Source organism: Strix uralensis, chromosome 4, assembly GCF_047716275.1.
Source record: "Strix uralensis isolate ZFMK-TIS-50842 chromosome 4, bStrUra1, whole genome shotgun sequence".
NCBI classification, from domain to species: domain Eukaryota; kingdom Metazoa; phylum Chordata; class Aves; order Strigiformes; family Strigidae; genus Strix; species Strix uralensis.
Genome location: NC_133975.1, coordinates 115,472,433 through 115,487,972, shown reverse-complemented (window position 1 = coordinate 115,487,972; position 15,540 = coordinate 115,472,433). Strand labels below are relative to the sequence as shown.

The window sequence follows — 15,540 nt, the reverse complement described above, 5'->3', positions numbered from 1 at the left end:
CTATAATGGGGGTTATGGGGTTACCCCATAAGCCTTTTATAAGACAGGTCATCTCAAAAACAACCCCAAACCAACAAAAACCCAAATAAACTCCACCAAAAACCCCAACTGAAAAGCAACAACAACAAATATCAAAAGCCCAAAATCACATCTGAAGGCACCACTCCTTAGAGGTGACTCAGTAAATGACAAGCAGGGGGCAAATTAGAGGTTATAAGGTGATTCAGAATAGTTTCAGGTTGTCTATACCTTTTTACATGCGGAGACAGGATAGAGAAATACTTCAGGGTTCTTTCTAAAGTCTGTTAAAATATGCAAAATTACCTCTTCTCCACAAGAAAAGAACAAACTTTGACAAAAACTAAAACAGCATCTCCAGAAAGTTCTGGGTAGCTCTACTCAGAGGAGAAGGGTTGTAGAGGGTGTAACTGAAACTGCTTTTATATAAAGAAGAGCCAGATAAAGCCAGAAACATTAGCACTTTCAGCTGTCTGCTGAGTGAGTGAGAGAAATCCACGAGCACAGCTGGTATCAAGGGGGATGGGAAAAGGTAAAAAATATGTGGAACTAGACTTTACTGGATTAATAAATGAAAGTTTGCACCTTGGGGGGGGTTGTTGAAAGTTCAGATATGTGCTGCTTTTGAGTTACTTCCTGTTTCTTTTCATCTGTAAAGCTTTTTTTTTAGCAGAAATCTAAAAATAAGAGTATGAAATTCTTGAGTGCTTGAATGTGTCGCAGGTGTTCCCCTGATGGCAGGAGAAAGGGTTGGCCTCACAGGACAGCTTTCAGGCAGTCTGACTGCTATCATGAGTGTGCTAAGAGCCCCCAATCACTTCGAAAGAACAGGAAAAATTACTCCTTCAAAGCCCTGTTTGAATACATACATTAAATCTGCTAAGTTTTACACATCTCTGCTTTTAGAGTTGTTCTGTGCCCTAGAAATCCAGTCTGCTTCTCAAGCACTTAGCATCATCAATTTGTAGTTTTAACAGTTTTCCTCACCCTCTAGAAATACCCATTTCCTTCTGAAGTATTCAGAAGAGGCTTTTGGTCTTTTGCATTTTCATATCTAGAATGCAGAGGGGAAAAAAAAGCCCTCCAGGTTCTTCACAGGTAGCATCAATGTACAGCCAAGACTCTCCAGCCATACTAAGTAGGCCTCAGAAAGTAATTACCAGATAAAAAATCAGCTGCTAGCACACATTTTTATTTTCACGTTACTGACACCCAGATATCACTTGTACCTCACTATCGTCATGTGCCCTGGCCCTGCTGCACACCATTGTAGCTCTGAGGATGCAAAGCAGAGACGTGAGTGGGATTTTGTTCTCTCTGTTTCCTCCTGCAAGAGCGATTTCCAGAGCTTCACCATCCTAAATGCTACGCATGGCGTCGTTACCCCTTCCCTCAGGGGTGTGCTGAAATGAAAGCAAGAGGCAATCTGCTGAAGATGTCACTGCACCCACAATATCATCTGAGATGCAGCAGGTTCTTACCCATACCCTGCAAAAAGCATTAACGTGCTATTGGAGTTCCAGTTTGCATCCAGAGACCCATTTCCTTTGCAGACACTCAGAGAACAGCCCCGCAGAAGAAAAAAACAACAACCTTCACCTGCCCTGATCAATACATTTGTTTTAAGGCCTCCAAATAGCATCACACAGGCTTAGTGCCTGCCTGGCAGGCTGTTTATTTTGGGACGGTAATAGAACCTGATGAGAAAATCATTTAAGTATTGTGCAAGGTCAGTCTTACACGAGTGTCTTGCGGTGTATTGGGCAAGGGCAGACACCCCCACTCTTCCTGCAGGCATGCAGTACCTCAGGCTGCCATTCCTAGAATGGTGGGGTGCAGGAATGACTTCTGCAAAATATGGAAAACTGTCAGGTTACCAGCAAATTGTCATTGTCAGGCAGAACAGGGCAAAGTTGAGGCTGTGTTATTTACAAACACCTTTCCTGAGCAGAATAGTTGTGTATATCCGTAAGCCATGGGAAGAGTGTCATTGACACTAGCCAGGGCTTCCTGTCCTCCTCTTCCTTAGTGCTAGGAACAGAGTTCAAGGCCCTTTTCCCAGCCATCCTGTGTGAAATCTGCTGTGTGTTTCTACCCAACATCCTGCTGCACGCAGCAGTTCACTTGCCTTCCCTTTGAGAGGACCTGGAGGGCAGGAGGCATGATCAGTCTCCATAGTACACTGTATGCTGACTAGTTCTGTATAATGCAAATTTACATGGACAGAATTTTGTTCAGAGTGCCTGTAAGCACCCTCCCTTCTCTACTAGCGATAAAACAGAAAGCAATTTACCTGGAGTTGCAGATGATGCACTTTTTTAGAGATTCCAGTAAGCAGTAGTATCTTAGCTCTGTCTAAACCAAGTTGCAGCTTAAGGTAAGTGCTGAGCAGCTGTGCCTATCTCAGGGCAAGAGGCTGAAGGCCTCTCGTTCCTGTGCTCAGTCTGCCCTGTGAGAACAGGGATGGAGGAGCAGCAGAAGGGAAGGACACTTAAGCTAACTAAAGTCCTGACTAAGCAGCATTTCATGCCAAGAGCTCAGGCAATTCTGAATCAGAGGCCATTTCCTTCCTAGGGACACGATACCCCAAAAGAGGCAGGACACAACATAAATATTACAAGTCTGTAATCCCATGCACCGCAGGCAGAGCTGGCCAGTATCCCACACTAGCAACACCCATCCAAGGAGGCACTCTGGTGGGACAGGCAGGGTCTTTGCACCAGCTAGATAGGAGGAAACTGTTTTTCACAGTGCAAGGGGTTGAAATGCTGGACCAGGGCCCCAGCGAGGCACTATGATCTCCAGCCCTGGAGACCTGCAGCACTGGAAGGATGAGGCCCTGAGCAACCTTGGAAGACAGCCCCACTTGAACAGGGATTGGACTGGTGACCTGAGGGGTCCCTGCCAGCCTGAATCACTCCACAAGCCTGTGAAAAAAAGGGGTTTGTGCTGGGTTTTGAAGTACAGTTGGTGACTGATGCATGATGAGGTCCAAAAGTTCTTGAATTCAGCAGGAACACTGCGTTTGATTTCAATGGCTTTTATTTTAGGTTATACATGACCTGTCAATGCAATTATTTTAGTGAATTATTGACAGATTGTATCACAGGGTGCAAAGTGGCATTAAATTAGCTCTGTGCATGAAGCGGCCACATGGGCTTTTTGTTTTTTCTTTGCAGAAGTTGCCAGGTTCAGCAGGTCTCTCTTCCTCTCTCTCACAAAGGGATCCTTTCCTTGTGAGTAAATGAGTGATCGTTGCACAATGTTTCTCTGCAAACGAGTGTTTGAGGATGCCTTAGCCGGATTGCACAACCCTACTTGGTCAAAGTCTCCTGAAACACTCCTGTCTGCTGATGGCTCATGTGAGGGCCAGAGCATGAGTCATGGCGTGACCATCTTGACTAACCAGGGGAGGCCACAGATCACCAGACTGGACTGCTTCCTCCTTGCCTGGGCTGCAGCATGAGGAAACCCCATGGCAAAGCAAATTAATAAAATCCCATGGAGCATTTAAAAATGGCCATTTCATTCCCACATTTGACATTTTTTTCCTCACCACCTGAAATGTCAAATACCAGCCCAGAGCAGCACAGGACCCTGGGTACCAGGATCCAGAGGGAGGGACATGCTCAACTGCTTCAACAGTCGCCACGCTTGGGGACTTGGAGCTTTGCCAGGCTCACCAAAACAGCAGCACATTTGTTCCAGACAGGCTGTTTCTGGATGACCCTGGCACAGGCAGAGCCTGAGTCCCCCTGCTGATCTGTGAACTTGGAGAGACAGCAGCCATCTCTGTCCTGGGTCCTCCAGGATCCCATCATTTGGGTCATCTCTCATCTTGCATTTCCTGACAAGGAACAGCTGTGGTCAGGCCCTGGAGGAGCCAGGTCACTCCTGTACACCAGAGATGTATATTATATAAACTACCAGCAAAGTTGTTGATGGTGGTTTATACAATGTGACCAAACAGGCCAGGTGCCCCACAGCCTCTGAGCAGCCTCTGCTCTGCACCAAGCCCCAGCACAGGGATTTCCTTCCAGGCAGCTCACAGCCAGGCACAGTAACTCACATTACTGTCAATAATCTCTGAATTTGGGAGAGCCATGACAACCTTTGCAAACCAAATCAGAGCTTTGCAGTTGTTATGCCAGAGGAAAAGGTTGCATGCGAAATTTGAGAGCCTTTGTAAAAGCCCACAGACATTCAGCTGGCACTCCTTGCATTTTTGAAAACTGGGATCTGCAGGTCTGATTTGGGGACTAGGATTTGCTAAATTTTAGTCTGAGCCCATTTGTATTGCAGTGATTTAGCACTGTCGCAGTTTCCACAGGCTCCACTGACCAGCCGTATAACCCCTGGTTCCCCCTTGTCCCAAGGTCCAGCTGCTGACTCAGATGTCCCAGGATGCTGTGAGGTGCTGGAGCCCTTCACTTCATCAATCTGTTGCTCAACCCTGGCCGGTGCAAAGTCTGGTTGCTCTCCAGAAATATTCACCAGAAGATCAGTCCTAGCTTCCTTCCTTGCATGTTTCTACTTTAGCCTCATGCCATCAGATTACTTTAGGCTCATCAACTGTGAATGTTACAGTGTAAAGATAATCTGACCAGGCCAAGGACTTTGGCAGACATATACATCTTTGCTCCTGGGGTTTAAAATAACTTGCAGCAGCCATGGCAGAGCTAAGCTGCTGGTCAGACACTCCCCCCCCCGCCCCCCCATATCTCTGGGTCTGGTGCTGGGGACCCCCAGTCCTGCCATACATGGACCCCATGCAGTGTGATACCTGTTCACGGGTGGTGAGAGGCAAGGTGGGTACGTGGCTTGGAGTCCTACCAAGGCGGGGTGAGGAGGCTGGTGGGAGGGGCGGCCAGAGCACTAGTCTGGGCCCATGGTTTGGGTGGGGAAGGGAGGTGAGAGGCAGGGCAGGGTGGTGTCTCCTTTGGGAGAGTGGGCGCAAAACAGGATTTGCAGAGTGTGTGAGGCACAGGTTTGAGAAAAAAGGAAGGTTCGTAAGTGATGCAGCCCAGAGGTTGGACCCTCCTGCTGCCACAGCCCCAGGGGTGACAGTTGAGATCATCTTCAGTATGGCCAACATGGAGCAATCAGCCCTCAGGACATGGGGACATCAGTGATGGTACCTACAGTGGAAACAGGACAACTGGCTTGTCTGTGCTGTGTGTTGGGGATTTACTGGCAATGCTTCCACTAGAGGGGGAAACCGCCATGAGCTCACCCAACACACAGGGCTGGTGGTGGGCTGAGGAGCTGGGCAGGGTAAGGATATGTTGCCTCACAGCCAAAGTGCCCAAGGGACCTTATATCCAGCCCCCTGGTGAGGGCCTGCAGCTGAGCCATTGGCACACGACATCCAGGGCAGCACAGCAGAAGGGCAAGAGCTGATGTCCTTGCGGCAGCCTGCAGGATGGATGCAGGGAAGCTGCCGTTGGGGCAGAGAGGCCAGCAGCTCCCGGCGCCATGGGGGCTCCCTGGGGGCCTGTCCCACTGCTACAGCCAGGAGTGGGGCAGCAGGAGGCACCAGGGGCAGCCCCAGTCCTGGGCATCAGGCACCTCTCTGGGCATGGGGACAGGCTGAGGCAGAGCAGAGCCGTAGCTGTGGGGAGCTGGAGAGCAGCCCTGCTGCAGCATCACTGGGGCAGGGGCTGAGAGCCCTGGGAGGCTGAAATGGGGTCCTGGGCCGTGGGCAGGGTGGGGTAGCCCTGGGGAGGCACTGGAGGGAGCAACACCTGTGAGTGCCTTCAGGGGCCTGAGAGCAGCATCTCCACCGTCAGATCGGTGATACAAACCTGTATTTCAGGTTTGGTCATGACAGCACAGGCTCCCAGCAGGAGCACGCTGCCCTGCAAGAGGCTAATGGCAGCGTGAGGGAGGGGTTCAGCTCCGGCACCCTGCAGGTGTGCTGCCCCACGGCAGGGCGGCGGTGCTGACTGCTGCACATGAGCAGAAATAACTATGAATTTGGAGTCAGCTCAGCACCAGTGTCACACTCTGCAAGCTCTGCATATGATGGCCTCAAAACCAAGATATCTGTTATTCATTGTTCCTCATTCTTGGTTGTTTTCCCTTCATGACAAGACGTGCACGCATCCCAAGCTGGCAGATGCACGGCACTGGTTTGCTATCTGTATGGCCAGTGTATGCTCCAGCTGGGGCACGTAGATGTGAACATTTCAAGTCCCAGAGACTGAGCGAGTAATCAGCTACATGCGATACCATTTTACCTTTGGAGTTTCAGGAGTAAGGCAGGGACCTTGGGCAACTTGGCCTAATGTGTCCCAATTATTTTTTGAATGTTAATGGGAGGAAACAATAGCAGCTTCGAGCAAAACCCACAGTAAAACACCCTTTCTTTCTAATCAGAGCTTTGCTAGGCCTGATCCCAAGTTTGTGTCACTGCAGTGGAGGTTGCTTGCCTCCATGCAGACGATCCAGTGTTCATAGTGGAAATCTTGCCTGAATGAAGGCACCCAGAAGACATGGATCTGTCTTGCAATTAAGACTCCCACTTCCATTTTCCAATCCTGGAAAATTGTTTTCAAATTTCATGAAAAGTATTTTTGCATTAGTTCAATTTATTCTGTGGGAATTTAGGTTTGCAGGGAAATTTAAGCCTGCAATGACTGAATGACTGAAAGCACAGGTAGAGAGGAGAATTAGCAAGTTCTGTCTGCAACAGCCTGAATTTATTAAAATAATAACCTAGTGGGACTTATAGATATGAAAACACTAGAGAAAATGACAACTGGGTAAAAAGGGACAGATATTTAATTTTAGCTCTTTTTGAATTTCCAGTTTTAATCTGGTTTGCTACACTGGGCAAATGATTGAGTTCTTTACAAATGTTTATTTTAAAATAATTGCACCATATCACACATGGAAATAAATATACAATTAACCAGACACTATCATACAACCAATGTGATTAAAACTGCTGTACATGTAAAACTGATGGTGAAGACTTTCAATCTTTAAGAAAAATACATTGATGAAAATGCCTATGCTACCTGATTTCAGTGACAAATACATGGCAGAAAATCTGTTCTTAGTGAATATACAGGATATTCTTGCATGATCTGTAATTATGTGGATTTCAAAGGCAATGACATGTTGTAGACAGAAATACAGAGATGGAGTTCTGCTACAGGTGGCAACCCTATTCCACTGAATACATCAGACAAGACTCAGATTATTCAAACTGGGTGAATGAAGGCGTAAATGCAGTCTTACCTCCAAACAGACTGAGGTGTGTGTAGACCTTTCATAGGCCTCGTGCACAGAGGTGACTCACACCTGCCATAATTTATTATGGGGTAAATGTCCACTTTTCTGCAAGATCTCTGGATTTTCTCCACTATCCATTTACATTCTGTGATATCAGCTGGTTGCTAGTGGGAGGTTCTGAGGTTTGATACTTCAAGTTTTCCAGAGGATGAATGTTCTCCTGAATGCTCCCTTTATTTCTGCAAATTAACTCTGCTGAAAAATGCCCTGTATTCAGACAGCATCTACAATTAGCACATCTGCCTTGTGTCGAAGGTCACGCTCCAGAGACCTTCTGAGGTCTGCAGATACCAGAGGATCTCACGAGATAAACTATCCAGCCCTTCCAGGATGACAGCAAACACAAGAGCAGCTCAGCCCTTATGGAAAGTCTGACTCTTTGACAGTTGGAACTGGTGGGGTTTTATGGTCTATTGGTTTATAAATAAAATAGAAATCTTTCTTAGTTTCACTCTTCAGCAGGGAGGCTTTGATATGGTGAGGAAGGGCATCTTTGTCCAGCTGCAGCCACTGGTCATCAACATAAACAAAGAGTCCATAGTCCTTGGGATGGGAGACTTCAAACTTTTCGGCACATTGCTGGCTCAGCTGCTCAGCTGTGGTGTCGTTCCGGGAAGCAAGTGTCCTTGACTGAGCACCGATTTCCAGAAAAGAGATAGAGATGAAATCCTGAAGAGAAACATGAGGATAGATCTTGCAGTTAACACAGTGACTTAGTAAAGGAGGTAAAATTCAGCCCCAAAGCTCCAGCTGCCTGGAGGTCCTAAATGCTCCCAAATGTCCCCCAACCATTCTCCAATGCCCTAGTTATTCTCTCTTTTCTCCCCTCTGACGAACAAGCTCTGAATCAACAAATACTTAATAACACTTAACTGAATAATTAGCCCTGTAAAGATAACAAGTGAAAGCTTTTTTCTGATTTTGGTGAATATCCTTAGTGAACAACGTGCAACAGTTCCTTCTTCCACCTTTCTACAGCTTCTAAAGAAATAGGATGCAAAGAAGTAACAGACCAGAGTAACAAATCAAAAACCGCAGAGATCTGGCCTGAAAACCCCCTGTTTCACAGAAACAGGAAAGGGCTGGCAGTATGCTGACCCTTGTAACTCCAAAATCACCCAAACAGCACCTTGAGAGCGTGTCCTCCAAACTTCTTCCATCAGTAAGGATACACCAGAAGTTATCCTGAGAAGGCTGATTTACTTGTATCCTGTTTCAGGCAGTAACAACTGTTGGGGTGACTTTCCCCTTGGCAAATTTATGAGGAACAGAATCTAGAGGACCTTTGGCCATAGTGGAACCTGCGTGTTTAATTTGTATTTGTGAAGTTTAAAAAAATCCCCAGCCTTTTTGGTGAGAAAATACTAAGGTTCCCCAGCAGAAGTGATATTTGCCAAACATTTGGACTATGGGTTTCCAAACTGCATTTATGGAGTATCACTGCAGATGAGTAAGGCAGCCAGAGGGTGTGCAGGGGCATGCCGAACACCTCAGCGGGCTGTTTACCTCCGCCAGGATGGGCTCACATGTCTCTGATATTACCACTCATTCAGATGAATGGAAAACGGCCCTTACACTGCTGGAGGCAGTGGGAATCTTCTGGGAAAATGTGGCATTTGCTTGCCCAGCTATTACGCTCCAAGCTAGGTACTTGCTATGAGCTGCTGCCAGAGCAGCACTTGGGGCTGGATGGGTATTTGATGCGTCTCAGCCACCATTGACAGGTTCTGAGATCATCAGGGACTGTTTTGACTGCAATATGGGAAGCATATTAAACCCCATGCTTTCACAGGGCTATGTGGACTGTGTCTACCCCTCAGACTTTCCCCCTGCATTCCCCTCGGCATTCACAATTTTCAGTTTTGCACTGTGAAGGCTTTACAGAACCTGAGACGTGGCCTTTGCTGCCTCCCTGTGGGTGACAATTTGATCACAGGACATGGGGCCGGCAGGGCATCCCAACTGCCCGGTCCTGCACCCAGACTCACCATGGCTGGAGGCCCAGAGCTCTCATCCCTCCTGGGACCCTGTCCCACTGGGGCATGGGGAGGTCTTCACCGGGCCACACACAGCATGGGCTTCAAAGCTAGCCAGCCGTTGTTGGGTCTGTCCCACTGTCGGACAGGAGAAGCCAGGCTCTGGAAGGCACTTGTCTGACTGGCCCTTGGGATGCCTCAGGTCCTCCTACAGCTTTATGCCACCTAGGAACCACCCCTGAGTAGCCTGCTCATGTCTCCTCAGCTTAGACCAGGATCTCCTCAGGCCCCAGGGAAATTTGAAATGAGGTGTGGTTTTTTTAGATTTGGAAATCCTGTATTGTATGTACTCTTGTTTTTTAACAATGATTTGAGTTAATTTCGTTTTAAAATAATTATCATATTCAAAATTAGTAAGTATGGAAAGAGCATGTTCATTTTCCAGGCTTTTTCCCTAGAAAGTAATGCCAGCTACCTGCACTGATGAGCGGGAAGCCCGGGCCTTGTTCAGCGTCCTCCGTCGCTCCCAGCGGTGAATGGAGTCCTGCACCTCCATGCTCAGCTGCCGTGTGACGGTGATTTTGTCGTAGTTCTTGATGTGCTCCAGGGCCCCATAGGTGGTGGTTAAATAATAAGAGCCTGTGAAAGAAGAAGGTCTTGTATGAACATCACACCTGCATGGGCCACTCATTTCCGCTTCCATCCTGCCTGCTTGTGCCTGTGCAGTGGCATCTGTCTAACATTTGCACTGTCAGTGCCTTGCTGCAGGGAGTGCAAGGGTGTCTGGAGTTAACCCAAGAGAAAAAAGAACTAATGACCACAGCGTCCTCCACCCCTTTCTGCTCCACAGCAACGTCACTGCCCAGACCGCTAAGGTTGTAGTTGCCCTAGGAATAAACACTGACTGAAGGCAAACTACTACAAAAACTGCTTTCACAAACAAATCCAAACCATTCTTATAACCAATATAAATTTACCCCCTTTCAGTTTAAAGCCATTTCCCTTTGTCCTATCACCACAGGACTTGGTAAAAAGCCTTTCTCTGTCTTTATATATTGAAAGGCCACAATAAGGTGTCCCTGGAGCCTTCTCTTCTCCAGGCTGAACAACCCCAACTCTCTCAGCCTTTCCTCATAGGAGAGGTGTTCCAGCCCTCTGATCATTTTTGTGGCCCTCGTCTGGACCTGCTCCAACAGGTCCATGTCTTTCCTGTGCTGAGGGCCCCAGAGCTAAACACAGTACTCCAGGTGGGGTCTCACCAGACCAGAGTAGAGGGGGAGAATCACCTTCCTCGACCTGCTGGCCACACTTCTTTTGATGCAGTCCAGGATACAGTTGACAACATTTAGAGCCTGGGTCCCCTATGGGCTCAGTGCTGTTGAAGGCTGTCTTAGACCTGCAAGGACAAGTCACCCTCTCCTCCTTCCATCTCTATTGACTACACAGGGAGCCCAAGTGTTTGGCTGAGAGTAATTTCTAGACTGTTTAGAGTTGTGGGATAAATCTTGATAAAGCAGAAAAATAGGGGATAAAGCAGTAAAAGTCTGCAGCTAGCCCTTTTCCATCAGAAACTCCCTGACTGCTGTGGTGTGGGCTGTAGCAGGTAGTAAACAACAATTGAAGCAGCCAGGGAAGCAGCTGGACCTTGATAAGAGCAGGCTTCATCAGCAGAGATGAAGATAAGCCCTGATAAAAGGGCAGAGTTGAATATGAGGAAGTTGTTGCTTTGGTTGTGGGGCAGCCTCATGTCAGGACATGGCCCCAGAGCTGGGTTAATTAAAAGTACTTTTTCCAGCTGCCTCCTGGGCTCAGATCTGTTGATGAGTGAGAGGCTCGGGCCAGGGTCTCCTCTGACCAGATGGAAAGAGTCATCTTGCAGAGCTGCTTGACACAGCAGTGCAGTGTCCCAGCGGCAGTGGGGATGAGGACGCGTCCCCTGGGCCTCCAGGTGAGAGTATGTCTGGCCTGAAGCGGGGCGAGGGGCCAGGCCTCGGCAGGGGCTGGTGGCGCCCACGTCGTCTGCAAGCCCCCATGCTGGGCCAAGTCCATCACCCTGGCCTCTGTACAATTCCCTGATCCTGCTCCCCTCACCTCGGACGCCAGGAAAATAGGGAGAAATAAAAATTGCCCATCAGCTGGGCACAGCCAGGAAAACAGGGAGAAATAAAAATTGCCCATCAGCTGGGCACAGCTCCCTGTTTTTAATAAGTTTTGTAATAATTGCAGTTGCCTCTAGATGGCACTTCCACATCACCCAAACGTCGCACCAGCCCGCCTGAGGTTTTGTAGCCCTTCCTCAGGTTCTGATGAGCTTCACGGTCATTGCGGCTGGTTGCGTAAGTGGTGGCTAAGACAGCATTTTATTTAAAAGCAGTATTTTTAGAGCACCGTTAAAGTTTGGTGTAGCATAAGAGAGATCAAGACATTGCCATTTGACTTTCCGTACTCAGATGGATCCAATGAGGAATGTCCTACAGCTACATAGGCCCACATACACCAAAATCACTCTTTTTCTTTACTATCTCCCACAAAATGCTGCTGAGGACAGGCTAACAAGCCTGCAAGTGCCACTTTTCCCCTATTAAATATAGTTATTACCCTCCCTTTTATGTCGTTCAGTATTTCTCCTGCTCTGGAAGAGTCTGGGTGCCTGCGGTGGGACCCACAACCTGGTGTCTCCCTTCCCTCATAATCCAGGGAGGAAGATCTCCCAGTCTCTCATGACAGAAATTCATTACATCTTCTTTAAGAAATAATTTTTCTTCCACTTTCCAGTATCTTCATTTCCATACAGTCATTCTGCATCATCTGTCCTTGTCTTTGCCCCAGTAGTCAATGTCACTGTTGTTACAAAATTCATTCAAAGTAAATTTTTGATTTTGAGGCCAAATTTAAATGATTTTGTGTATTGACCTGACATAATTTCACAGTTTTCTCACTTCTGCTTTCTTTTTTTCCTTTTTATTTCTGTGCTTGAATCACCTTTTGCCATTTAACTTTGAAAGGCCTAACTCAAGTTGATGTTTGCCAGTTCCTGTTTTAGCCCTGTGCTTTGCAATCTCATAGCTGTCTTCACTGAGATGTTCTTTTTTTTCCCATTCCCTGTATCTGCAGTTACTCCCAGTCTCCTTTCTGATGTGGTTATCTAGCCAGTTTGACCTGGAACTCCCTCACAAAATTTTTCCCCTTTGACTGGTGTATATATTTCACACAGCCTTTGCTTCTTTGACTTAAGAGACTTCCAGCCAGCATTGTCTTCCATAGCCTGAGCTCCCCAATGCAGCTGACTTCAGTAACCAGACTGGCAGGGTGCCCTTTTGAAATGAAGAACCTGTGGGCAGCATAGTCACCAAAATCAGCTTAGTTATGAAAATGCTGTGCTTAGGATAACATTTTTTCTGCTAACAATTCTTTTCAGCAGAAAAATTAGCCTGTGCAGAAACCCCTCACTAATACTACTAATAAGTAGTGTTGCTACTGCTCATTCTGTTACTACTTACTTTTGCCCACCTCTGCACTGTGCTGGGATGACATGCTCTTAGTTACAGACCTATACCTCCATTTAATGTAAATAAAATTAGTCTGCTGTTGTTTATCCAGAACACCTTTCTAGAACCTCGGTACTTACCAAAACAAAGTCTAAAATAAACCCCATTTTATTGGTTTAGTAACTACTTGGTGAAAAGTGATCTGTGTTCCTAATTCAGAGTGTGTAACCCTGTCACTGTTAGTAGCATTTGCTTCCCAAGCTATATTTAAGAAACTAAAGACCCACAGTTCCCTGGGGTGTTTATCCCTCTAATAGCAGAGGTCTTCATTCACATCCAAACCCAATATTCCTCTCTAACCCTACTTTCCTTTCTCTGCCTCGGTATGACATAGTCAGAGAACATTGTCAAAGGGTTCACTCAAATTTAACAGTAGAGTGATCATGAGAATGATGTATGGCCCCAGGCATACAATGCAGTTTAAGAAATGTGCTCATTTCTCATTTGAATAAATAGAAGTGTCTGTACAATGAATTGCAGCAGTAGTTTAATTTTAGGCAAAGACCTTTTAACTTTTCAGCATTTGGGCCCAGGAACACTAGATGTCTCTGTTTAGGTTACTAATCCAGCAACTCAGTTCTTGTTTATGCTGGGTCCCTGCCTTTCTAGCTGTTGTCTAAGGGCACTGGACTGCTAAAAACAGTTAGACAATAATTTTAGAGCCTCAGATTTGAAAAGCTTGGCCAAAGCTTATCCACAAAGCCTAACTAGTACCTTGCTGCCCCACTTTCACAAACAGTGAAGCAAGGTAAATCATGATTTCCAAAGTGAATATCCCAGGAGCAAACACTGTACTCTACCTTCCCCTAGCTGCAGAGCAGGGTCCATGAGCTCCATCATATACTCCACATTCAGAAGGACTTCAGTCAAGTTGCTGCGGGCCAGCACATACATGAGCACGGGAAGGAAGTCATCTGCACCGTATGGTTTCCCTGAGCAAAGAGAAACACAGAGTGGTCCTAATAAACTCACCACAAAGACATGTTCCCACAAAACAGTGACAGCTTCTCACCCAGCATGTCCTTTGCAGACTTCAGCTTCCATTATGAGAAAAGTTAAAGCTTGAAAGCACCAGCAAAGAAAAAATGACGAAAAAGGGAAATTTAGTTCACTTAAAAAGTAAGTAAACTTGCTTCAAGCACAAACTATGAGCTTGAAAACTTTTAGTGAGCTCCATTACTGCCATTCTTTATTAACTGGAGAAAGAGAAACTTAAACTTTATGGATCGAGACAAAGGATGATCCTTGAAAAGTGAAAAGGCTACCAGCTCAGCCCTCTGATATTAGCAACAAAGTGGTCTACATGCATTAGGGGTATTTATTCTCATAGGTTAGCTCTATGTTTGGGACCAAAGAGCAGAAAACGGAATTTGAGACAGTGGGTTTTAGGACTGAGAACTTCCATGTTTATGTTCCTTCAGAAGTCAAAACATCACACTACATGTTCCTAATTAAAACAGTCTCCCAAGAGGTAGGATCTAAGAGGAAGCATCTTTCCAGGCATGGTGTCTAGTTGAGAAAAAAAAAAAGCCTTTTACACTGGACTTAAGACTAGTTGTTGGACTTAGTGTGCAGCAGATGCTACAGGAACAGATCCTCATGGGCTCAAAATTTCCTGTGTTTAAAACATCCATATCAACATGTGCTGGTTTCATGGGCCATGTGTGTCTCACTTGAGAACCATTTGCCTCACCTCAAAGAATCAAAGCTACCCTTGATATAGCTTCAGTGAAATTATGCCCTAGCCATTTTTGGCCCGTAGTCCACATGCCCTTCCATGGTAGGGCATAAATTCCTATTTCTCAACTGTTCCCACTGACTTATTTAAAATCTTTGCCATGAGTCAGCTTTCTTTTTTTGTCATTCATAGCTGACGCAGATTCTCCACTGGCAAAGAAAGATACTATTCTGAAGCCTCAAATAAACATGAGCTTAGCCCCTGATTTAAAAAAAAAAGAAGAAAAAGTGTGGCTTTAAAATAATCCCAGTAATATATCTAGTGAACAGACAGTTAATTCAGTTAAAACAAAGTGTTGGATGATGAGAGACTGTCAGGGCTGTAATTCAGTCTGTTTCTAACAGAGTCCTCACACGCCACAACACAGACAATTTATTTAATGAAAGCTGGATTAACGCTTTCAATTCTGTTTGCCTTATTATGGCTGCCTTTAGTTAAATGACATAGCCTTAGGTCTTCAATCAAATTGTAAAAGGACTGTATTGTTTCATTAACATCTGGATGGATATTTTGTCTGTTGTTGCCTTGGCTTATGTCTCTGTGAAAGCTTCAGCTCTGTGAAGTGTCCAATTCATTACTGTCATATATATTACCTTAACACAAGCAGCTTAGTGTTACAGCTATTTAATATTGTCTAGCAAAAATAGATGACACAATTGAGACATGAAAATGTACTAGAAAAACTGCATAGAGAAAAGCCTTGTTCTCCTTTTGACCTGAGTAAATCAGATCGCAACAGAGTTAGTTCTGTATAAAACTAGTGTAATGGAAGATGAAATACCAAAGAGTTTGCTATGCTCATTTTTTTCCTTTCTTTAAAAACTTTTACTTTATCATGTAGAAGTTACTGACCAGTGGCATGGATTGGGTGCTTCTGATTTCCTGAAGGCCAAGGGATTTCCAGTGCAACACCAATAGCAGAATTTACTCTTCCCTACCATTTCATTTTCATGACAAATCC

General features: G+C 45.9%; 1 protein-coding gene across 1 annotated transcript in view; it reads right to left on the bottom strand.

Annotated features, from left to right (window-relative positions):
• Positions 1–6,783: 6,783 nt before the first annotated feature.
• Positions 6,784–15,540, bottom strand: part of RIN3 (Ras and Rab interactor 3) — a 71,195-nt gene continuing 62,438 nt past the window's right edge. The window contains exons 8-10 of the mRNA XM_074868637.1: positions 13,642–13,773; positions 9,769–9,932; positions 6,784–7,986 (exon numbers count right to left, since the gene is read on the bottom strand). Of these exons, the coding sequence (XP_074724738.1) occupies positions 7,678–7,986; positions 9,769–9,932; positions 13,642–13,773 (605 nt within the window). The 3' untranslated portion in view covers positions 6,784–7,677. The remainder of the gene's footprint in view (positions 7,987–9,768; positions 9,933–13,641; positions 13,774–15,540) is intronic.